The sequence below is a fragment of the Pleurodeles waltl genome, chromosome 6, assembly GCF_031143425.1.
Source record: "Pleurodeles waltl isolate 20211129_DDA chromosome 6, aPleWal1.hap1.20221129, whole genome shotgun sequence".
Classification (NCBI taxonomy): domain Eukaryota; kingdom Metazoa; phylum Chordata; class Amphibia; order Caudata; family Salamandridae; genus Pleurodeles; species Pleurodeles waltl.
In genome coordinates, this window is record NC_090445.1 from 995,128,155 (window position 1) to 995,146,041 (window position 17,887).

Sequence of the window (17,887 nt, forward strand, 5' to 3'; positions counted from 1 at the left end):
AGGTAGTTTGTAACTGTACAACACATGGACTGAGACATATGTACAATGTTTGTTGCAAGCTCTTCTTCTTTACTGCCAGACAGTCCATAAATTTGCCTACCTCTCACCCCAAAATATTAAGTCACTCTGGCAAACCGTTCATCCACACTAAATTCTGAGCACACTGACCGTTCCAGTCTGCAGCTTCCTTTTAACAATCATGCATGCTGAGTGTTGTAGTTTTAACTCACTTCCACTGACCAACCTAAAGTAATGCACCAGGTGCCTGTGAATAGTTGGTGCAGGGCGCTTGGTCCTGCTGATATCTGATAACTACGCAGAGTGAAGACAAAGCCTGCCCCTGACTCCGACTGGGGACCACTCATTCTGAGCACTGTAGCCATAGGGCTGCACAGCCAAAGCAGTGACCACCAGAGAGTGAGCTAGTGACTGAGCCGGCTTCCAAAGTTACTACCTGGAGAGCAGCACAAAGATATCTCTTGCAACACCGCAGCTTAAGCACTCCAAACAAGCAACAACATAGGAAGTGTGGTGGGGGTGTGCAGGAACAAACAGAAAACTCAGGGACGGGCAAGAGGTGGTGGGGGACGGCATTGTGAGCTGATGCAAAGCACCATGGCTGCAAAGAGCCTGAACGTGTAGGAGAGACACAAAAGAAACAAGCAACAACATGGGAAGGGTGGTGGGGGTGTGCAGACACAAACAGGAAACTTAGGTACAGGCAGGAAGTGCTGGGGGACAACAGTGCAAGCTGATTCAAAGCGCCATGGCTGCCATGAGCATGAGTGCGTGGGAGAGACACAAAAGAAACAAGCAACAACGTGGGAGGGATGGTGGAGATGGCAGACACAAACAGGAAACTCAGGGACAGGCGGGAGGTGCTGGGGATGGCACTGCTAGCCAATTCAAAATGCTATGACCATCATGAGCAGGAGCGCGAAGGACAGACACAAAAAAAACAAGTCGATTCAAAGCACCATGGCCGCCATGAGCTAGAAGGAGAGACACAAAATGAAAAAGCAGTTTGCTAAAGATATTGGCAATCGTGCAATAATCCATGTAACAGGGTCAGTCAGCAAGGCGGTGACAAAACTGCCCCAAGGCGGGACAAACGTAAAGCATTTACCAATGACATCAAGGAATTTTTTAAAGGAAAGGCCACAAACAAGTGAAAGTGATGGGTGTGAGATGGGTGTCGTTAAAAGCCCACAGAATACTTGCAACTGGTCAAAAAGCGATTGCAAGCTTGACCTAAAAGGACACTGAATTTCTGATTTGCCAAACATCATTACCAATACATAATTTTCTCGCCTTTCAATCGATCTGACACAAACAAAAGAGGATTGTTCAAGCCTGTGGAAGCAAATAAACTTCACCATCCAGGCACACTTCTAACCTACAGGCAAATGATGTGATTATATGGCTTGCATTACAAAGAAAGAAGAATAATATTTTTTAGTTTTTTATATTTATACATATAAATATTTTTTTTCATTTATGTTAAATCGTTTGCAATGATTGGTAATGGTTGTAAAGGTTTTATAATTATATGTTAATGTTAAAATTACTTCTAAAGCATGCAAAAAGCCAGACGTGTCTTGGCACTGTCACTGTTCAAAGAGGTCAGGAAAGAGCCCTTACTGATTACTAAAAAGTTAGTTTTTTTGTGCTTTTATGAAGGATAGAAGGCTAGTCCTGTATTTGATATTGAAAGGAAGAGTGTTCCATACATTAGCCATTCAAATAGCAAATCTTCTCCCACCTCACGAGGAGCATTTAAATTGAGGGCCTAAGGCATTTTTGGCCCTAGCAGAACAGAATGTCCTTCTTGGACAATACCTTTTAAAGCTGCCTTCCGGATATTCCAGGCCCATTTTGTGAAGCACTTTTTTTTAGGTGATACACAGAGCATTGAAAGTGATCTGATGCTTGATTGGTAGTCAATGTAGCTTTCATATCTCTTGAGATGCAGACTGAAATTTAGGGATCCGTAAAAGCATGGGTGCTGCAGCTTTCTGCAGAGTTTAGTGCTTGCTCAGAAATTGCTGTTGCATGTTTAGTTAGAGACCCTTATAATAGCCTTTTTTAGATAGGACTAAGGTCTGCACTACCATTTTTTGTAGCTCAAGTAGAATGTATGAATGGATTTTTGAAATTATATTTAGTGTATTAAAGGAGGAGAAGATGACAACCTTGGCTTGATCTCCAGAGGCGAGCTTGTTGTCCGCTATATTCCCAGATTCTTTACCTTCCTAACTTGTTTTGGCATAATTCTTAACTCATGAGACCACCAGGACGGAGACCAAAAAGAAACCTCATTGTCAAACAGGAGGACTGCTGTCTTCCCAGAGTTCAACTTTAAACAGTTGTTATTCATCCAGCCACTCACTGCCCACATACAGTTGTGAAATCTGTGTTGTTATCTTTACTAGCAAGCTAGACAACAAGGGTGTCATCAGCATAGGATGTCAGGGAGAACATAAATGAGCTAATCAAAGTGACCAGAGAGTTAATATAAATATTAACATTAGGCTCAGTGAAGGGCCCTGAGCGACCACGTAGGCAAATGAAAAGGTTTCTGGACAGCAGCAACCCAATCATACGGGCTGAGGGGCCATACCTCCTACCTTTTTGATGACGGGAAGAGTGTCTGTCAGGCTCAACAAGAGTCAGCCTGACAGATAATCTTCTGGTTAAGGTCAGGCAGCCAGGAGCTGGACATGCGCTAAATTGTCAAACTCCAGGCTGCCTGAGTTGAAATTTGCGGGCTGAAGAAGTTACAGCTCCTATGGGTGTGGCCTCTTCTACCTGGCAAAGGTGCCTCAAGGCCCTCTCCCTCATGATGAGGGGAAGCGTCACTGATTGCCTCGGATCTGGGTGCTTCAATTTTAATCCCTGAAGTGCCCAGGGCAGAGTGTCACTGACCCCATCCCACTCTTAGGTCAACCAATGAGGGAAGGCAGCAGTCCCAAACCTCCTGGGGCCTCCAAGACTTCCCTGTCATAGGTGCTGCTCTTGAGGTAAGTTTTTATTTTTATGTGTGGTGTGTGCATGCGTGCGTGCATGTATGAATGTATGTGTATTTGTTAGTGAGTGTTGTGAAGGGGTGTGTGAGTGCATGTGTGAATGAACGGGTGTGAGTGAGCTGTATGTGTGCATGTGTAACTTCCCCCTCCCTCGCCTTCATCGCCCCCTCCCTCGTTAAATTACCAGCCACCATTGGTTACTCCTTTAATGACACAGATTAATCTCACCCAGAAAGAAAAGATCTTAAGAGGGTCAGTGCGGCCCTTTTGATCCCGATGTTACAGAGACTGTCAATCGTGATTGACTGTATTGTATGCTGCCAAGAGCTCCAGTAAGATAGGGGCTGCTCTCCCTCCAGTGTCAAGAGCTGCCCTTATCTCCTCTGTCACCACGATCAAGGCAGTTTCAGTGCTGTGGCCACTCCTGAATTAGAATTGAGTGCAATCAAGAAGCTTATTTTTTTGTATGAAAGAGGAAAGTTGCTGATTCTTAGCCAGAAACTGGAGCTGAGAAATTGGGCGATAACTGTTAGGATCCTTAGAGGTGAAATTAGATTTTTTTAATCAGTGGAAGCACTGAAGCTATTTTACAGTGTAAGGAAAGTAACCTGACTCAAACATTTTGTTAAAAATGCTGGTGAAATGAGATGCAATAATCTCTTGTGCTAATGTTACAACTGATGGAGAGCATGGATCAAGCCGGGAGCTAAATTCTATAGAATTGATTTACAATTTTCAATGCTCAACTGCTAGGGAGGGAAATTTGCTAAAAATATCATTGTCTGAACAAAAGGGGGAAGACTTTCTTGCCTCTCAATTAGTTGCCATATTTAATGAAAACCTATTATAGACTTGTTCAAAGTTATTTTGAAAAATATTTGCAAGAGTATTGCAGAAAGATTGGCTACTCCCTGTCAGGTTGCTGCTTGAGACAGAACTCAGTTTAATGACTGTCTGAAACAGCTCTTTTACGGAATGTTTTGAACATTAAGTTTTTTCAGTGAAGTAGTAGGATTTCTCTTTCTCCAACAAGATTGTATGATCAGTTGTTTGTATTTATTTTTCTCCAAGTTATTATATTCCTTTCTCAATGTTTGCTCCCGTCTCCTACAGCATTGTTTCTGAGTCCTTAGTTTATCCATAAACCATGGAACTGAAGGTTTACTTCTGCTGTGCATGGATAACCTGACGGGTGAAAAGAAATTTACTCAAGAGCAGTGGTGCAACAAAGGCCCCCACAGGGGTATGGGTGGTTGAGCTCCAGGGGGCCCATTCAGCACAATACCCTGGCCTGTGAGCTCCTGTGTGAGTCTGGAGGTAGGGCCACTCTGTGTACTATGCAGGGAGGCCCTCTTAAGTTTCATTACACCACTGCTGCAAAGCTCATCCAGTTAGAATAATTTAAAGTTAGTTGGTTTAAGTTCTCAGCCCACTTGGACTGTGATCCAGTTAATAGCTTATTGATTTGATCAGTTTTAATTTTATGTCAAGCATCTGATGTTTGAGTGCTATAAGAGACATTAGCCAAAAGCAGTCCATGGAAAATATTAATTTCAAACATCACTGACTTATGGTCTGACCAGGTCAAGGGTAAGTCGTCTGTCTCAATTAAAAAGGAGTTATTTGTGGACACACCATCTAGAGTGTGGCCTGCAAGGGGTGTCAGGAAGTCTACCACTTGAGATAGGACTAGACTTGATATAATGTCAATTAACACCTTTATGTCTTTATCCATAAAGGCAGCTAAGTGAAAATTAAACTCTTCTAAAACTGTATAATCAGTAGAGCGAAGGCAAGATTCCAGTAGGGAAACAATAGCCTTTGTGAAAGTGTTTCTAGGGCCAGGTGGACATTACACTAGTAATCCACTAAAGCATTGAGTCTTGGACAATTCAATATTAAAAGAGGGTGCTTCACACTCTGAGGAGGATACTGGTAGGAAGACTGCCAACAATCTCGACGGATTACAGCTAACCCTCGACCCGTTTTTTGGGTCCTATCTAATCTATGAATGGAGTAACGGGGGTGGTGGTTGGGGGGTGGGGTATTTTGAGACCAGGTCTGGGCCAGAAGTTGGGTCGGCCCAAATTTCACTTATGTAGGCAATATCTAGTCTGTGTTTATCCAGGAAATTTGCAAATTGGATGTTATCTTTTACTAGCAACCTACCGTTAAATAGAGCACAGGTAAGTGAGCCTTCTCTAACTGTGTTTTTAGAGTGTAGGTTTGTGCCAGAGGTAATTTCTAACACTTTATAAGGAAATGCTAATATTGGTCAATTGATTTAAAAAGTTGTTGGGCCTTAGAGTTCTTGCTTCCAGGCCTTAGGATGTTCATGAAACCATTAATCAAATAAATAGTGTAAATCACTGGAGCATTAAGCATGTCTAGATGTGTTGTTACAAACTATTATGACAAAAGAACTGTTCTAGCATGTCTTTACTTTTTCTTGAAAACATCCATTTTGTGACTTTAAAAAGCATATTACATAGAATTTGTATTATGTGTTCATCTGCCGTGACAGAAAAGAAAATCATACCTTCTGGGCTGAAGGAATGAATGGTTCAATAGATGTGAACTCAACCAGGCTTGGTTGGAGAATTTAACACTGCTTCCCCGAGTTAACAGCTGATGTAATACTTTGTGGAATTAATATAGCTGGGAGGCAGACGCATCAAACCAACTCCTGTCATTGCATTTGAGCATGTGAGGGAATATTTCGCCAACCTAAAATAAATAATTGAATTCTCTTCCCAGTTTAAAATTATCCTTGTACTTATTCTAAATGTACTTTTGTAAGAGAATAGAAACACGCTTATATGTGCATCTGCGTGTACATACAAGCAAGTCTCTATGTAGCAAGTTCACTCAGTATTTACATGTTCACTTCTGGTATACAATGTGATAGGCAGACCATGAGTTTGAATTCTTGCAAGGACATTAAGACTTTCACTCTGATGACCATGGCAAACTGAGTAACACTGAAGTGGGTAAATGCTATCACGTTTCACAGACACGCCCTTAGAAATGTATAACTGATGGTATAAAGCACAATACAAACAAAGTTAATGAAATAATCTTAAAAATATTGGCCTCTTTCAGGGCTAACATAATCACAAAAAAGGTTAAATGGAGATATATTGGCTGAGCGTGGGATCTTATTTGTAAAGGATGCTCAGGCACACAATTCACTTACACCTAAAAAAGGTACAACTTACAGAAGGATCAATTACACCTTATATTAATAGATGTAACTACAAATGTGTAACAGCATCACATTTGTGCAGGAACTACTCATGGTGCATCCTTCTTAACACTAGTAGGTTAAAGGCTTAAGCATAAATCAGGGAATTTTCTGTTTCTAACAAAGTCTAATTCAGGCACTTTGTGTGGCAAAATAAGCAATGAGGAACTGAGGGACAGTATGATCATATATATTTTAATTTTCAACAGTAATGCAATAGATAGCTAACTTGTGAAAGGGGGCATTTGAGTTATGTTCAAATATGTATGTTCCAAAAAGCTCTGTTCTCTTTGTTTTTTACTTTTACAATTATTATAAAGAGGCTTTCAAGATGTACAGACTTTTATTAGATAGTGTATTGCACTGATGTTACATATTTTCATGCCACTGCTGTCATATCCCCCTGCTACTTTTTCTTTCCTAATCTTCTTCTTACATCTATTTTTCATTGACAACAATATTTCTGTCAGATGTTTGTACTGCTTGCTCTGCCATTCTGACTACCTCACTATCTAATACAGTTTGTCAGTCTTCCTAAAGAAGCAAGTGGCAATAGAAAATGAGCTAACTCATTTTTCAGACTTTTAAGTGCATGTTGAGACATTTTCATACAACGCATTTGTCTCATATTGTCATGTGGGGTGAATAGGTGACACAAATAGGAACCAAATGGAGGAAATGGTTGAGAAAAGGGAGGAAATAAAGATGCAGATAAGAATGTGACAGGAAAAAGGCACGACGTTGCAATACATACTTGTGTTCTTAGGATCTGAGTTTGAGTTGGGAAGTAATGATTTTACCCTAATTGTGGCCGTTGTACATCCTCCTCATGGCTAAAGAGATCTTGCTGTATTGGAGGCGTACATATGGTGAAGTGCTGGATTTCAATGAGCAAGCTTCCAGGACTGCCATGGCAAGCTTGCTTGGCTGCATGCTCTATTAATGTGTTTTCTGGTACCTAGTCACTAAATTAAGAGTGGCAGTGATCCCTCAAACTAATGAAACTGATTAGGTGCTTACTGTTGCTTCTGCATCGATAAATCACTTTCCCACTACAGACTCCAAAGAAGAAGTCCTCAGAGCTCCCAAATTACAGTACAGGCCAAAATTTCCATTTACGTAGGTGGATAAAGCAACAAAAAGTATTATAGGTATTAAAGGTTATATTGAAGCGGTGTCGAATGGTTACCAGAGCTAGACTTATGAAAATATTTTTAGGAGGTTCCATATTTCAAGGCCATTAATGGCACAGCAAATAGTGAAGGGGGCATTGCAGACACTGGCTAACTTAGCCCCCCTTATCTCCAAAACAAGTAAGGGATGGCACCATTTCTCAAGTACAATGCGCTGCTGCTGGGAATGGGAGGAAAGGCAGTGCCACCAATGAAATGAGTTGTCAGGTCAGTGGTCCCTCAAAGCCATTGCCAGACGTGGACCCCTAAAGGAAGCCTGAAGTGCATCTTGGGAAACATTTTGTAGAGTGAACCAAGGGTGTGTTCAGTGCTAAAGTGGCCATTCTCGGGGAGACGTTTGTGTTGACACCAATAAACCTGGGGCTTGTTTTTTTTCGGCGGTTGATTTCATGAGCAAAAGAGCAACCGTTTGTATTAATCACATTGAAGGGTGAAAGAAAAGGACACCTTATGATTAGACAGTAGAGGAGTGGAAAATCACCTACTCTGCCCACGGAGAGCATGAAACAAATGTTCAGCAATCATACGCCTTTCCAAGGATGCAAATATGACTATGAAGAATTTTCTGAAGAGGTTTAATACCAAATAAATTAGGTCACCCCAACAGAGCTGTCACTCAATTCCTTCTCATTCTTTCCACGATATAATTTTTTAACTGCTTAAAGTCCATCTGAAAATAATGTATTATTCTTTCATAAGTTTGATGCATTTCACTCAGGTGATAAACACTGCTATTATTTTTCGTTTTCTGGTGTCATTTTATATTGAATAAAGTTAACATCAGGCCATTTTGAGGATCACCTGGGCCACTACCACTGAATACCTTTAAGGATATTGACATTTCGGTATAGGATTTTACATTCACTGTATTTTTCTTTGTAAGTGTAACAAAGATGACAGTGATGATGATAGATTGAAGCCATTTTTATTTGTTTTCGCTTAGTAGGGACTTGAGGTTGTGTTTTCGTCGCCGTCTGGTGTACCTTGGGATCCATATGCATGAGAAAAACAATATAGGTGTAAATTGTTACCGCTGCATCTGAGAGGGAAGGGACTGACAGCAGAAACACTCTCGAAATACATTGGAATGACTTCGGTGTACACACTGGGACTGATGCTTCAGGGGAACAGGAATCCCGATAAATCAACATAATTTAATGCTCATAGTTTATTTTCCTTATTTACCATAACAACACACATTTGGGTTATTTTTAAATTTGACTTTTAAAATATGCATTTGTGAAAGAAAAGTCCCCTTTTCACAGTGTTCTTTAGCGCAGGGAATTGTTTCTGCAGTCTGCTTCTGTAAATTATTTTCACAAATAAAAAATGAATAAATCAAACCAAAGAAACATTGTTGATGGATAACGGCAGCCCTAATTCTTAGGTGGGTTGCATGCTATTTCATTGTCAAATAAATATCATGTTGCTAACTACATGTTGGGCCGCAGAGTCTAGCGGCGCCAGATCTTTGATCCCCATCCAATAGTACTGCTCTACATCAACCAGCAGTCTGATGTCATTGCCAGTGCGTCTCCCCCCCTGGTGAATCCACACTCCTCAACTGTGCCGAATGTTAGGTGGAGGTGCACTGTGCAAATGCCATTCCCCCATCCGCCCCTTCTCTTTACCACTCAAAACTGGAATTGCAGAGGAGGCTGTGGAAATAATGCCCAGATGTAGATCCGAATTTTTGGTTAGTTAAAGGTGTATGTTAAGATGCTTGAAGGGGTCCTCTGCTTTATTGTGTAATTTCTACCAAAGGGGCCACCCAGAGTGCAAGGAGGAAAATAAACTACAGGGAAATGAGCAGCCTAGGATGCACATTGCACCTTCCATCTAAGCACAGAGGAATTTATCTATAGATATATTTATTTTCTTTACTAGATTATTGAAATAAGACTAACAAAGTACTCTGGGTGCGTGATTTCTAACTGAATGGATTAGTAATTATATGAAAAATTAAATACATTTAGGATATAAGTCTGCAAACTTTGGCTGATTGGGAGTTCCTACACCCATTTTCATTTCAAATGAATCATTGTCCCAAATGTAAGAAACTCCATTTCTGACACAGGTCAAATATTTAGATGTTTCTGAGAAAATGCAGTAAATGCCACACCTCCTAGCCTACCGACATGGTAGTGTGTCAGTATTTTGCCGCTACAGCACTACATCTCTCCATTTAACACCGTTCAACCAACAAGCACAATGCTGTGTTGAAGATGCAAGTTACACCTATCTTGCAATACTTTTTCATTTGCCTTTGTGTTAAGGTATTACATTTGGACCAACCAGTTCAGCAGTGTATGGCTGAGTGTTCAGTGTGGTAGTCAGGAACAGTCATAATGTTTCCAAGATCTTTTTTGAGCATAAATATGGAGTTCCTCTAAGAAACTGGGAGTTCCTTGATCTGGAAATCCCCAACGACAGTTACTCAGATGACAGGGAGACATTTGAGGTTCTTGAATCTGGTGAAGTCCATTCTTATTTTCAGGAATTTGTACTTATACATTTTTGCATTCACAAGCAAACGTTTCTTTTTGTATTTCTCTTTTCAGTACAGTGCCCAAAACACCACAGCAGTGGTGTAAAGCCAAACATACAATTTATTTATTCCATCCCTAATTAACCAGGAAAGGCACTGTTTGTTTTAGACAACTTTTGGTAATATGCCACACGTTTTGAATCCCAACCTTGGGGTAGTTCTCAATCGTAATTCTGTTTGGGTATGTTTAGTGCAACTCTTTTTCCCTAACAAGAAGTGACCAAAACAGCTTTGTGAACCGTGGTGAGTTGCTTAAACACATTTTCTGAATGAACAAATAGAAGAGCTGATGCAAAAATGGAACCTAATTGACAAATCTATCTGCTCTTGTGAGCATCCAAGTTACATGCTTCCCTATCTTCCATGATCACATAATCCTTTTCCTTATAAACCTTGGATGGACAACATTACAGCAAACTTGTTTTGCACTAATTAGAGATTTAACTAGAGCTTCATTACAACGCTGTACACCATTGATTAATTGTCATTGACTGTTTCACTGCTTGGCTGATTTGTGTCTCTGTTGATAACTGGAATCGCAAACAGCATCTATAGCATCTGACAGGTTCACAATGATTTATGTTCAGAACCGATAAGTAATTGCTCAGTCACATCAGTTTTCAGAACATATCAGTTTCGAACTCAGCTACTTTTTCTACATCTGTCTCAGGACAATAGACGTAGTGGATGACCACATGGCAACTCCCTCTCTCTCGTACTGTGTGTGTTTGTGTGTGTGCATAATCATACATCTACTGATATACTTAAGAAATACTGAGAGCTATCTGCATCTATGTGAAACTCAAAGAACACTATGACAAGTAGATGGTTATCAACTTTAAATATTCATCTATAAAAACTGGTAACATAGCAAATCCCTGTAAGTTGTGATGTTCCTTAAAATGTAATGCACAATCATGAATTAAAAATATTTGAAGGAATATGCATCTAATGCAAAGACTCATACCATGAATCTCTTAATATATAATCTGGTTGAATGGATAATGGCTTGGTATTACTGTTAGGATTTAATTGCTGGGTAGCTTTCCAAGAACACTTGCAGCCAGAGGCGTAACACAGGCCTCCAAAGCCCCCATGGAGCAAGGGCGGCAGGCCACTAACTGGGTCCACGGGGGAAGGGACCCCCTCCAGGTACATTGCAGGGGGCCTCCCACAAGTTTCGTTACACCACTGCTTGCAGCAAAGAAGAACTCTTTTAGCTTCAAACTGGGCTGGATTAGGCACCTTCACTAGTCAGGGGATTCTGACTATGTGAAAGAGTGGTGCAAGCACTGACACCTGGTTGTTCTTGCTTCTTTCCCACAGGAAACAAAGGGGAAGGAGGATTATGGCCCTTACATGGCCTGTTGTTCTCTGTAGACAGTATAGGGCCCCATATTGAGGGAGCACTGGAATAACTGGAGCTTCATTTGCACAGATTGTTGCTGGTGATAAGCACTGGCACTAAGTTTTGGGAGCTGGAACTTATTTTTCGTCAGCAAACTTAGAGACGAGCAAGAGAGAGAAAGAAGACGGGTGAGAAACATAGCAAAGCTGTGTCAAAGGGAGAATGCGGGGATGAAAAGAAGGTGCAAGTGTGAGAAATAGAGACAGGAAGTGTAGGGTGCTGGAAGAAAGGGGATAAATAGGTGGAATCCCTGGTATTCATCAACCCCTGATCAATCCCTGACCTTATGGTTTGTGTTTGCAAATTAAGCACTGTGAATGAGCCATACCAGTTTTTGCCCAAACATAATACAGGCCATTTCCATGAACTGCAGCAGGGTTGAGTGTGTTCCAGTTTATTAAAGCACATGGCACACACTGGAACACTGCAGCTAGGCATAGGACCATGGTGCCGATCCGTCTATTTTGCCTGTCACAACACTTAAAAACAGTTCATATTTCACTGCATTAGGACAAATAAAACTTGCCTTGGCAAACACATTTTTGGTTTGCACTTGCTCAAGTCCTTTCTTAATCCAACTTTAATTACTTTCTCTCAGGCGCAATTTAAGAACATCAGGTCTACCCAAGTGAAGCAAATAGCTAATTTTGCCTGCAGTTGAGAGAAATAAGTATGGCCCCCTTTGCGGCACAATTGTCCAAGCAGAGAGACAAGCATGAATATAAATGTTTAAAAGTTGAAACGAACATTAGCGATCCTTTAGGCCAAGGCTCATTTCCTGTACACTTGCCTAGCTAATAACAATTCTTTCGGTGGGCAGCATCGATTTATTTTTTTAATAATAAAAACCGCCAAACTGGTAAACAATTTTGGGAAAACCTGAACAAAGGGTCCTAAAATGCGAGCAATCCAATATTATTTGGAACAGAAAGTCTGCCCCGGGCAGCATTGAAAGCAACAGGGTTCAAATGGTTTTGCAGAAGAGCTGTAGAACGTCAGCGCGTTTGAAGATAGTCACTTACAACAGACTTACTCCTCAATTTGCAGGAATCTAATCGCACCAACTCGTTCAAGAAATAGTTATGAACTACATTCATGGAAATCACAATACCTCAGGGCTTCATGTTTGTACTGTGCATGGACCTGCACTAATATTACAACAATATCAACCTTCTACTATATTAAAAGTTAAGTACATAGTTACTATTCTTAGCTCAACCCACACTTAACTTGATAGTTAGGTATACATTGAAATTCTGAGCAGTAAATATGCACTTCTCTCTTATGATATAGTTGTATGTCAGTGCGATTTTATTGCCAGGCAGTATATCACTTGAGATGTAGTTACCCCCCTACCATCTTAAAAACAGTAGTCTTACTTTTGACTGTTGCTGTCCTCGTGCAGTTGTACAGGATGGCCAGCTCGCCGAATACCTTTCCTGGACCCATGGTGCAGAGCTTCATGTTTTCTTTCGTTACTTCAACTTTCCCATCTGTTGAACAATATATTTGAAAAATATTAGTGGTATTTGCATTAGTGTTCTTTTTCAAATCGTTAGTTGTTAATGAACAATTTGTTAGCATAATTCACTTTTCAAATACATTTCTGATGAAGTTTGCATTGCACTGAAAAACATTCATAGTTACTTCATTCATACCTAGGGAGGGATATCTTATGATCCCCGCAAGTATGGACAGGATGGAGCACGAATTCTCGGTATTCTGGTCAAATGTTTGTGCTCCCCTTCTCCGTGTCGAGGTTTAGCTGAGTTTGCTGCTTTTTGGGAAATCTGGCCCACCCTGCTTGGGATACTGTCTAAATTGGTAGAGTGAGTCACGATATACCAACTTGTAGTTGTATTGAAATATCTGACACCTGGTCGTATCTTGCTTCTATGAGTCCGGAGACAGAGGTACTCCGATTTAATGAAATATAGCCTGCTATAGGCCAAATCTGACACAAAAGCACCAATTTTACATGTCCTGAAGCTCTGTCAATATTCTCAGACAACTTACTTCCTGTACGCCTTCCTTATGAGTGATCCATAAATTCTGTTGGCCCATCGGAATCATACATTCTGGGGCTGATTCAAAAAGGTAAACGTAGACTCTTGTGTAATTGTGTATTATTTCATATGTTGGAGACTTTGCACGTAAAAAGAGAGGCTTCTCCTATCTTTTATGTACGAAGTTCTCCGCTCCGATTGTGGAGTCTCCTTAGTTGGAAAATTACTATTAGTAATATTAAACCTGTAGTTTGTGAACAACACAAAAATAGTACATTTACACAAAAGTGTGAATTTACCTTAGCGAATCAGGCCCTGTGCGTTTTTCACGCAGAGACTGAACCTTGGTGTTTATCTCCAGGGAAACCTTGTGCGAATTGCTGTTGAAAAATGGAATCCCTCATGTTATTCCCCAACATCTTGTAATGCCTTACATTTCCCTGCCCCTGACGTTACAGGCGCCACCGTAATGATAGGTTTGCGGGGGGAGGGGAAACAGAGGTACTAACAGGTTACTTATTATGAGGCCCTTAATGTCTATGTTTATAAATCCTTAAAGCACCTAAATAACGCTATGAAGTCAAACTTTCCAAAAGACCAAATCTAATTCCCAACTCACTCCCTCAAAAAAGCTTGGATATTTATTGAACATCACAACTCTAAGGTAACCTATGAAGCTGGGGGATTACTCACCTCACTTCTCAGTTTACTACCAAGCTTTATTTTATAGAGTTTTAAATAAACTCTTCCAATGTTAGGGTCAGCTCAGTGGATGCCCCTTCTGGCTTCTATCCATGTAAAATGCAACTTCATCTACTCTTCTTCATTCCTCTGCCACTACATCTTTCAACAGAAAGTCGTACAACAAGGTCATCAGCAGTACTCCCACACACTCTCTCCATTCTGGTAGTTGTGTTGGAATTATGCAGTTTTAGTCTGTTGCTTTAGCAGCCTTTGGTTTTCCTACGTTCAGCCTGACAGAATCTCTAATTATTGTCAAAGATCCTTCCTCATGTAGTTCTGCCATGCCATCTCAGAAATAAATCAATAGATTATGTATGCTTGCATTGTTGTGTTTGTTTTTTTTCATTTAAATGTATTGCAAGGTAAGCTAACCACTGATCAGTCATTCAGACCTATCGATCGACCAGGTGAAGAACAAAATATGTCATCATTACATCCACCTGAGAGCATCGCTGAGAATATAGGCAGCTGGTATTTTCACTTTTTTCGTAAGGATTAAGGCTTCGCTACCCCAATGAATTTGTTGCAATGAAATGTTCGACAATATTTCGAGTGTCAGTACGTCTGCTACGGTAAGTCAATTCTAGACAGTCAAAAGGCATCAGATATATGACAGCCTGCACAGAGGCATCAGTTATGGTTCCATTGCTAGTGCCAGTGCAATGGTGTGAATGTAATTTTGCCCTTGGCATAGAGAATCGATGTACAGGAAAGCGTTACATTGTATGATTAGCGTGTACTATAGTTTTTTTGGCGTTATTTGTAATTTTCATTAGCCCTCCAATTCACAACAATGTGGAAAGGATTGGAATATAAAGTTGTGAGAAGTTTGTAATGGATCACAATCAGTGCATGCCAACAATTATTTTACATACAGAAAGAGAACAGTAAAACAAAAAAGGGTTATTCTGTTAAAAGACAAGATGGCAGCAGTGAGAGACTTCAGGCTGAGAGCCTGAAACTTTGTTGTCCTCCATTCTTCCTTCCTTGAGGGAATGGAGAAGGATGACTGAGGCATTGTATGTAAGGAGACGCAAACCTAGGAGCTTAAGTGGTGCTTCTAAAACTCAGCAAGCAGGAGTTAGAGCTGGAATCCCCTATTAGATATGCTAAGGTGAAGCAACAAGCAGAGAAGCAGCAGGATATTTGACTCACTGCCGATATTGGGGAGCGATGGCCATAAATTCTGAGGTGAGGGGGAGGAGTGTTCGCCTCTCAATCTCGGGTTCAGTGGAGGTCAGAGTTGTGTGGATCTTAGAGTCATCAAAGCCTGAGGAAGAAGGCATGCTTTTTTGAAGCTGTGAGGTTGGAGTGAAGACACAATTTTCAAGCTCAAGTCCAACAGAGGTCGGAGTTGTGGGCCTTTGGATCGTCCGAAGCTTCTGAAGCAGAGAGATATGAGTGAAGCTGCATAGGTCAGAAGGAGGAGCTCAGCAGCTGCCTACTCTCATATGTTGTTTTACTCTCTGCACTTTCTTAACTTCACCTGCTAACCTGGTGACCTTGGATTGGGTTCACTGCAACATTAGTGTCTGCTCAACCAGTACATAAACGAAATTTTGGTACAAGTGGCTTGATCATTTTTGGCTACTTCCTAGCATTGCCAGATGAAGTGACTCAATAGTTTGTCTGACTTTTCAGAAGGAAATAACTTTTTTATTTTTATTTGGCATCTCTATGATTAATACGGATATTAAACTGGGCAATTTGGTGTTAGCAGAACAATGTCTTCTAACAGACAGAGAGAATCTTGGGAGGAACACTATAGGTGTAATCAACTAATTTAATGATAGAACATGTTTGGGGTTGTAGTCATATACAAAGATAAGAATGCTGTTGTATGGAAAAAAGTGAATGCACAGAATTCTATAATTTTCTGCTACATACCTCCTATATTACATTGGTTATGTCATGCCATGCCATGCGATATCATTGATAACATTACTGCAATATCTGAAATTACATAATTGATGACAAGACTGTGCATGGTGGGGGCACGAGTTATAGCTACTTTAGGGAACAGGTTAAATGTTACTTGCGATAACTACTAGTGAATTTCAGTGTTTCTTTTAGTTTAAAATGTTACGTTGTCACTGTAAATTTCACCTAACCATAACATTACTTCAACCATTGTTTTTTTCAGTGAATATACATAAGGAAACATTTCATATTATGCATGCACCTCTATAAAGAATAGCATGAATTTTAGTAGCACTGTAAATGCAAACAAATCTTTATACCTTTCACAGGGCACATTCATCTCAATCCATTGTACAGTTCACATGCCCCCAATGGCATTAAAGGCTGCCCAGCTATGTGCAAGAAAAACTGATGCCTCATTTGCATCACACCCATGTCAACGAACCATCTGGCACCTAAGGTACGTCCTTGAGAGACTTTACACTCTAGAAGTTGGTGTTTCTTTATGTGAAATACTTAAACAATCGGAGCATTATTTTTTTTGAATAATATTCAGCTAGTTTTTGCTGCTATTAAATTATCAGCTGTTCTTGAATAAAACATTTTGGATACATCAGCATCTGACACATTATATTGAGGTCCTTTCCATTATCTTTCATATTAACATACAATTAGTCAGTTGGAGTAATCCAATTGCACTAACCAAATGATACAGTACAAATATACACAAATGAATAGGATACACAACTGTACAAAATTGAAACTATATTATAGTGAAATAGCAGAGCACTACTGATCCCTCAATGGCTGCAAATGATGCCCATCATGGGGCAAACTCTATCATACACTCTTTTAACAAATATCTAAAAAAAAACTATGTGCAGAGGAATGTTGATATTGACAACAGATGTGGCCAACACAACAGACACTCTTGTGTTTCTGTTAGTGAAATAATATACAGATGGCTCGGCATTCCTGGCAACTAAGCTTCTGGGAACTCTTTATTTATTCATTGTTTTATTTATTTTCAAGGGCAAATTATTGCAATATTTAGTGATATACAATGTGTAAACAAGCCCTACGTGTATGCACATTATACAATATTACACTGTTATCACTTGGACAGGACCTGCTATCTGCTGCATAGTTATTACAAGAGGAATGTTGGAAATATTATGCGTCAGATTATTTTGTTCTGACATTTATTGTTAGACTGTTGTTTAAGCTTTATTCCTGGAATGAACAGAGCCTCTTGTGATTGACAGTGGACAGAGGAAACTTTAGTTTAAATTCGGGCCTATCTCCTGACCATTGCGCAGGATACTAGTCAAATTACATAAACCCTCCTACTCAGTTATCACAAATCTGGGGTGCTTAGAAAGGGTGTCAACAGCATTATAATTAGTTGAACATTTGTAATTGGAAAAAAAATAAAAGCCTATGCTTGTTAGACTGTCCTCTGTTATATCGCATACACTATTTCTGAGTCACAACCCCTCCTTCAGAACTTTTACTAGTTAAGCATGCTAAGTACCATGTAGTGTCGGGAGGGGAGAATGATGACTGGAGGTATTTATTAGATGAACAGCTGTGTAGCACAGCAGGAGAAGTGATCAAGAAGGCAAGGTGTCTGAATCTGCTCATTGAGGTAAAGGGGCCTGTAGGAACAACACCTGACCCTACCATGGAAAAGAGCAGTCAACCAAACAGCAACATCCACGCTATAGGCATGGGTAACAAGAGCAGAAATTAGAACAATAACCGCCTCCCCGATGGATTTACAGGATGTGTACGTCAA

At 40.3% G+C, this 17,887-nt stretch overlaps 1 protein-coding gene across 2 annotated transcripts in view; it reads right to left on the reverse strand.

Annotated features, from left to right (window-relative positions):
• PRKG1 (protein kinase cGMP-dependent 1) overlaps nucleotides 1-17,887 on the reverse strand; it is a 1,945,024-nt gene that overhangs the window by 1,062,251 nt on the left and 864,886 nt on the right. For both annotated transcript variants that reach the window (XM_069239875.1, XM_069239874.1), the window contains exon 3: nucleotides 12,799-12,912. In XM_069239875.1, the coding sequence (XP_069095976.1) occupies nucleotides 12,799-12,912 (114 nt within the window). The remainder of the gene's footprint in view (nucleotides 1-12,798; nucleotides 12,913-17,887) is intronic.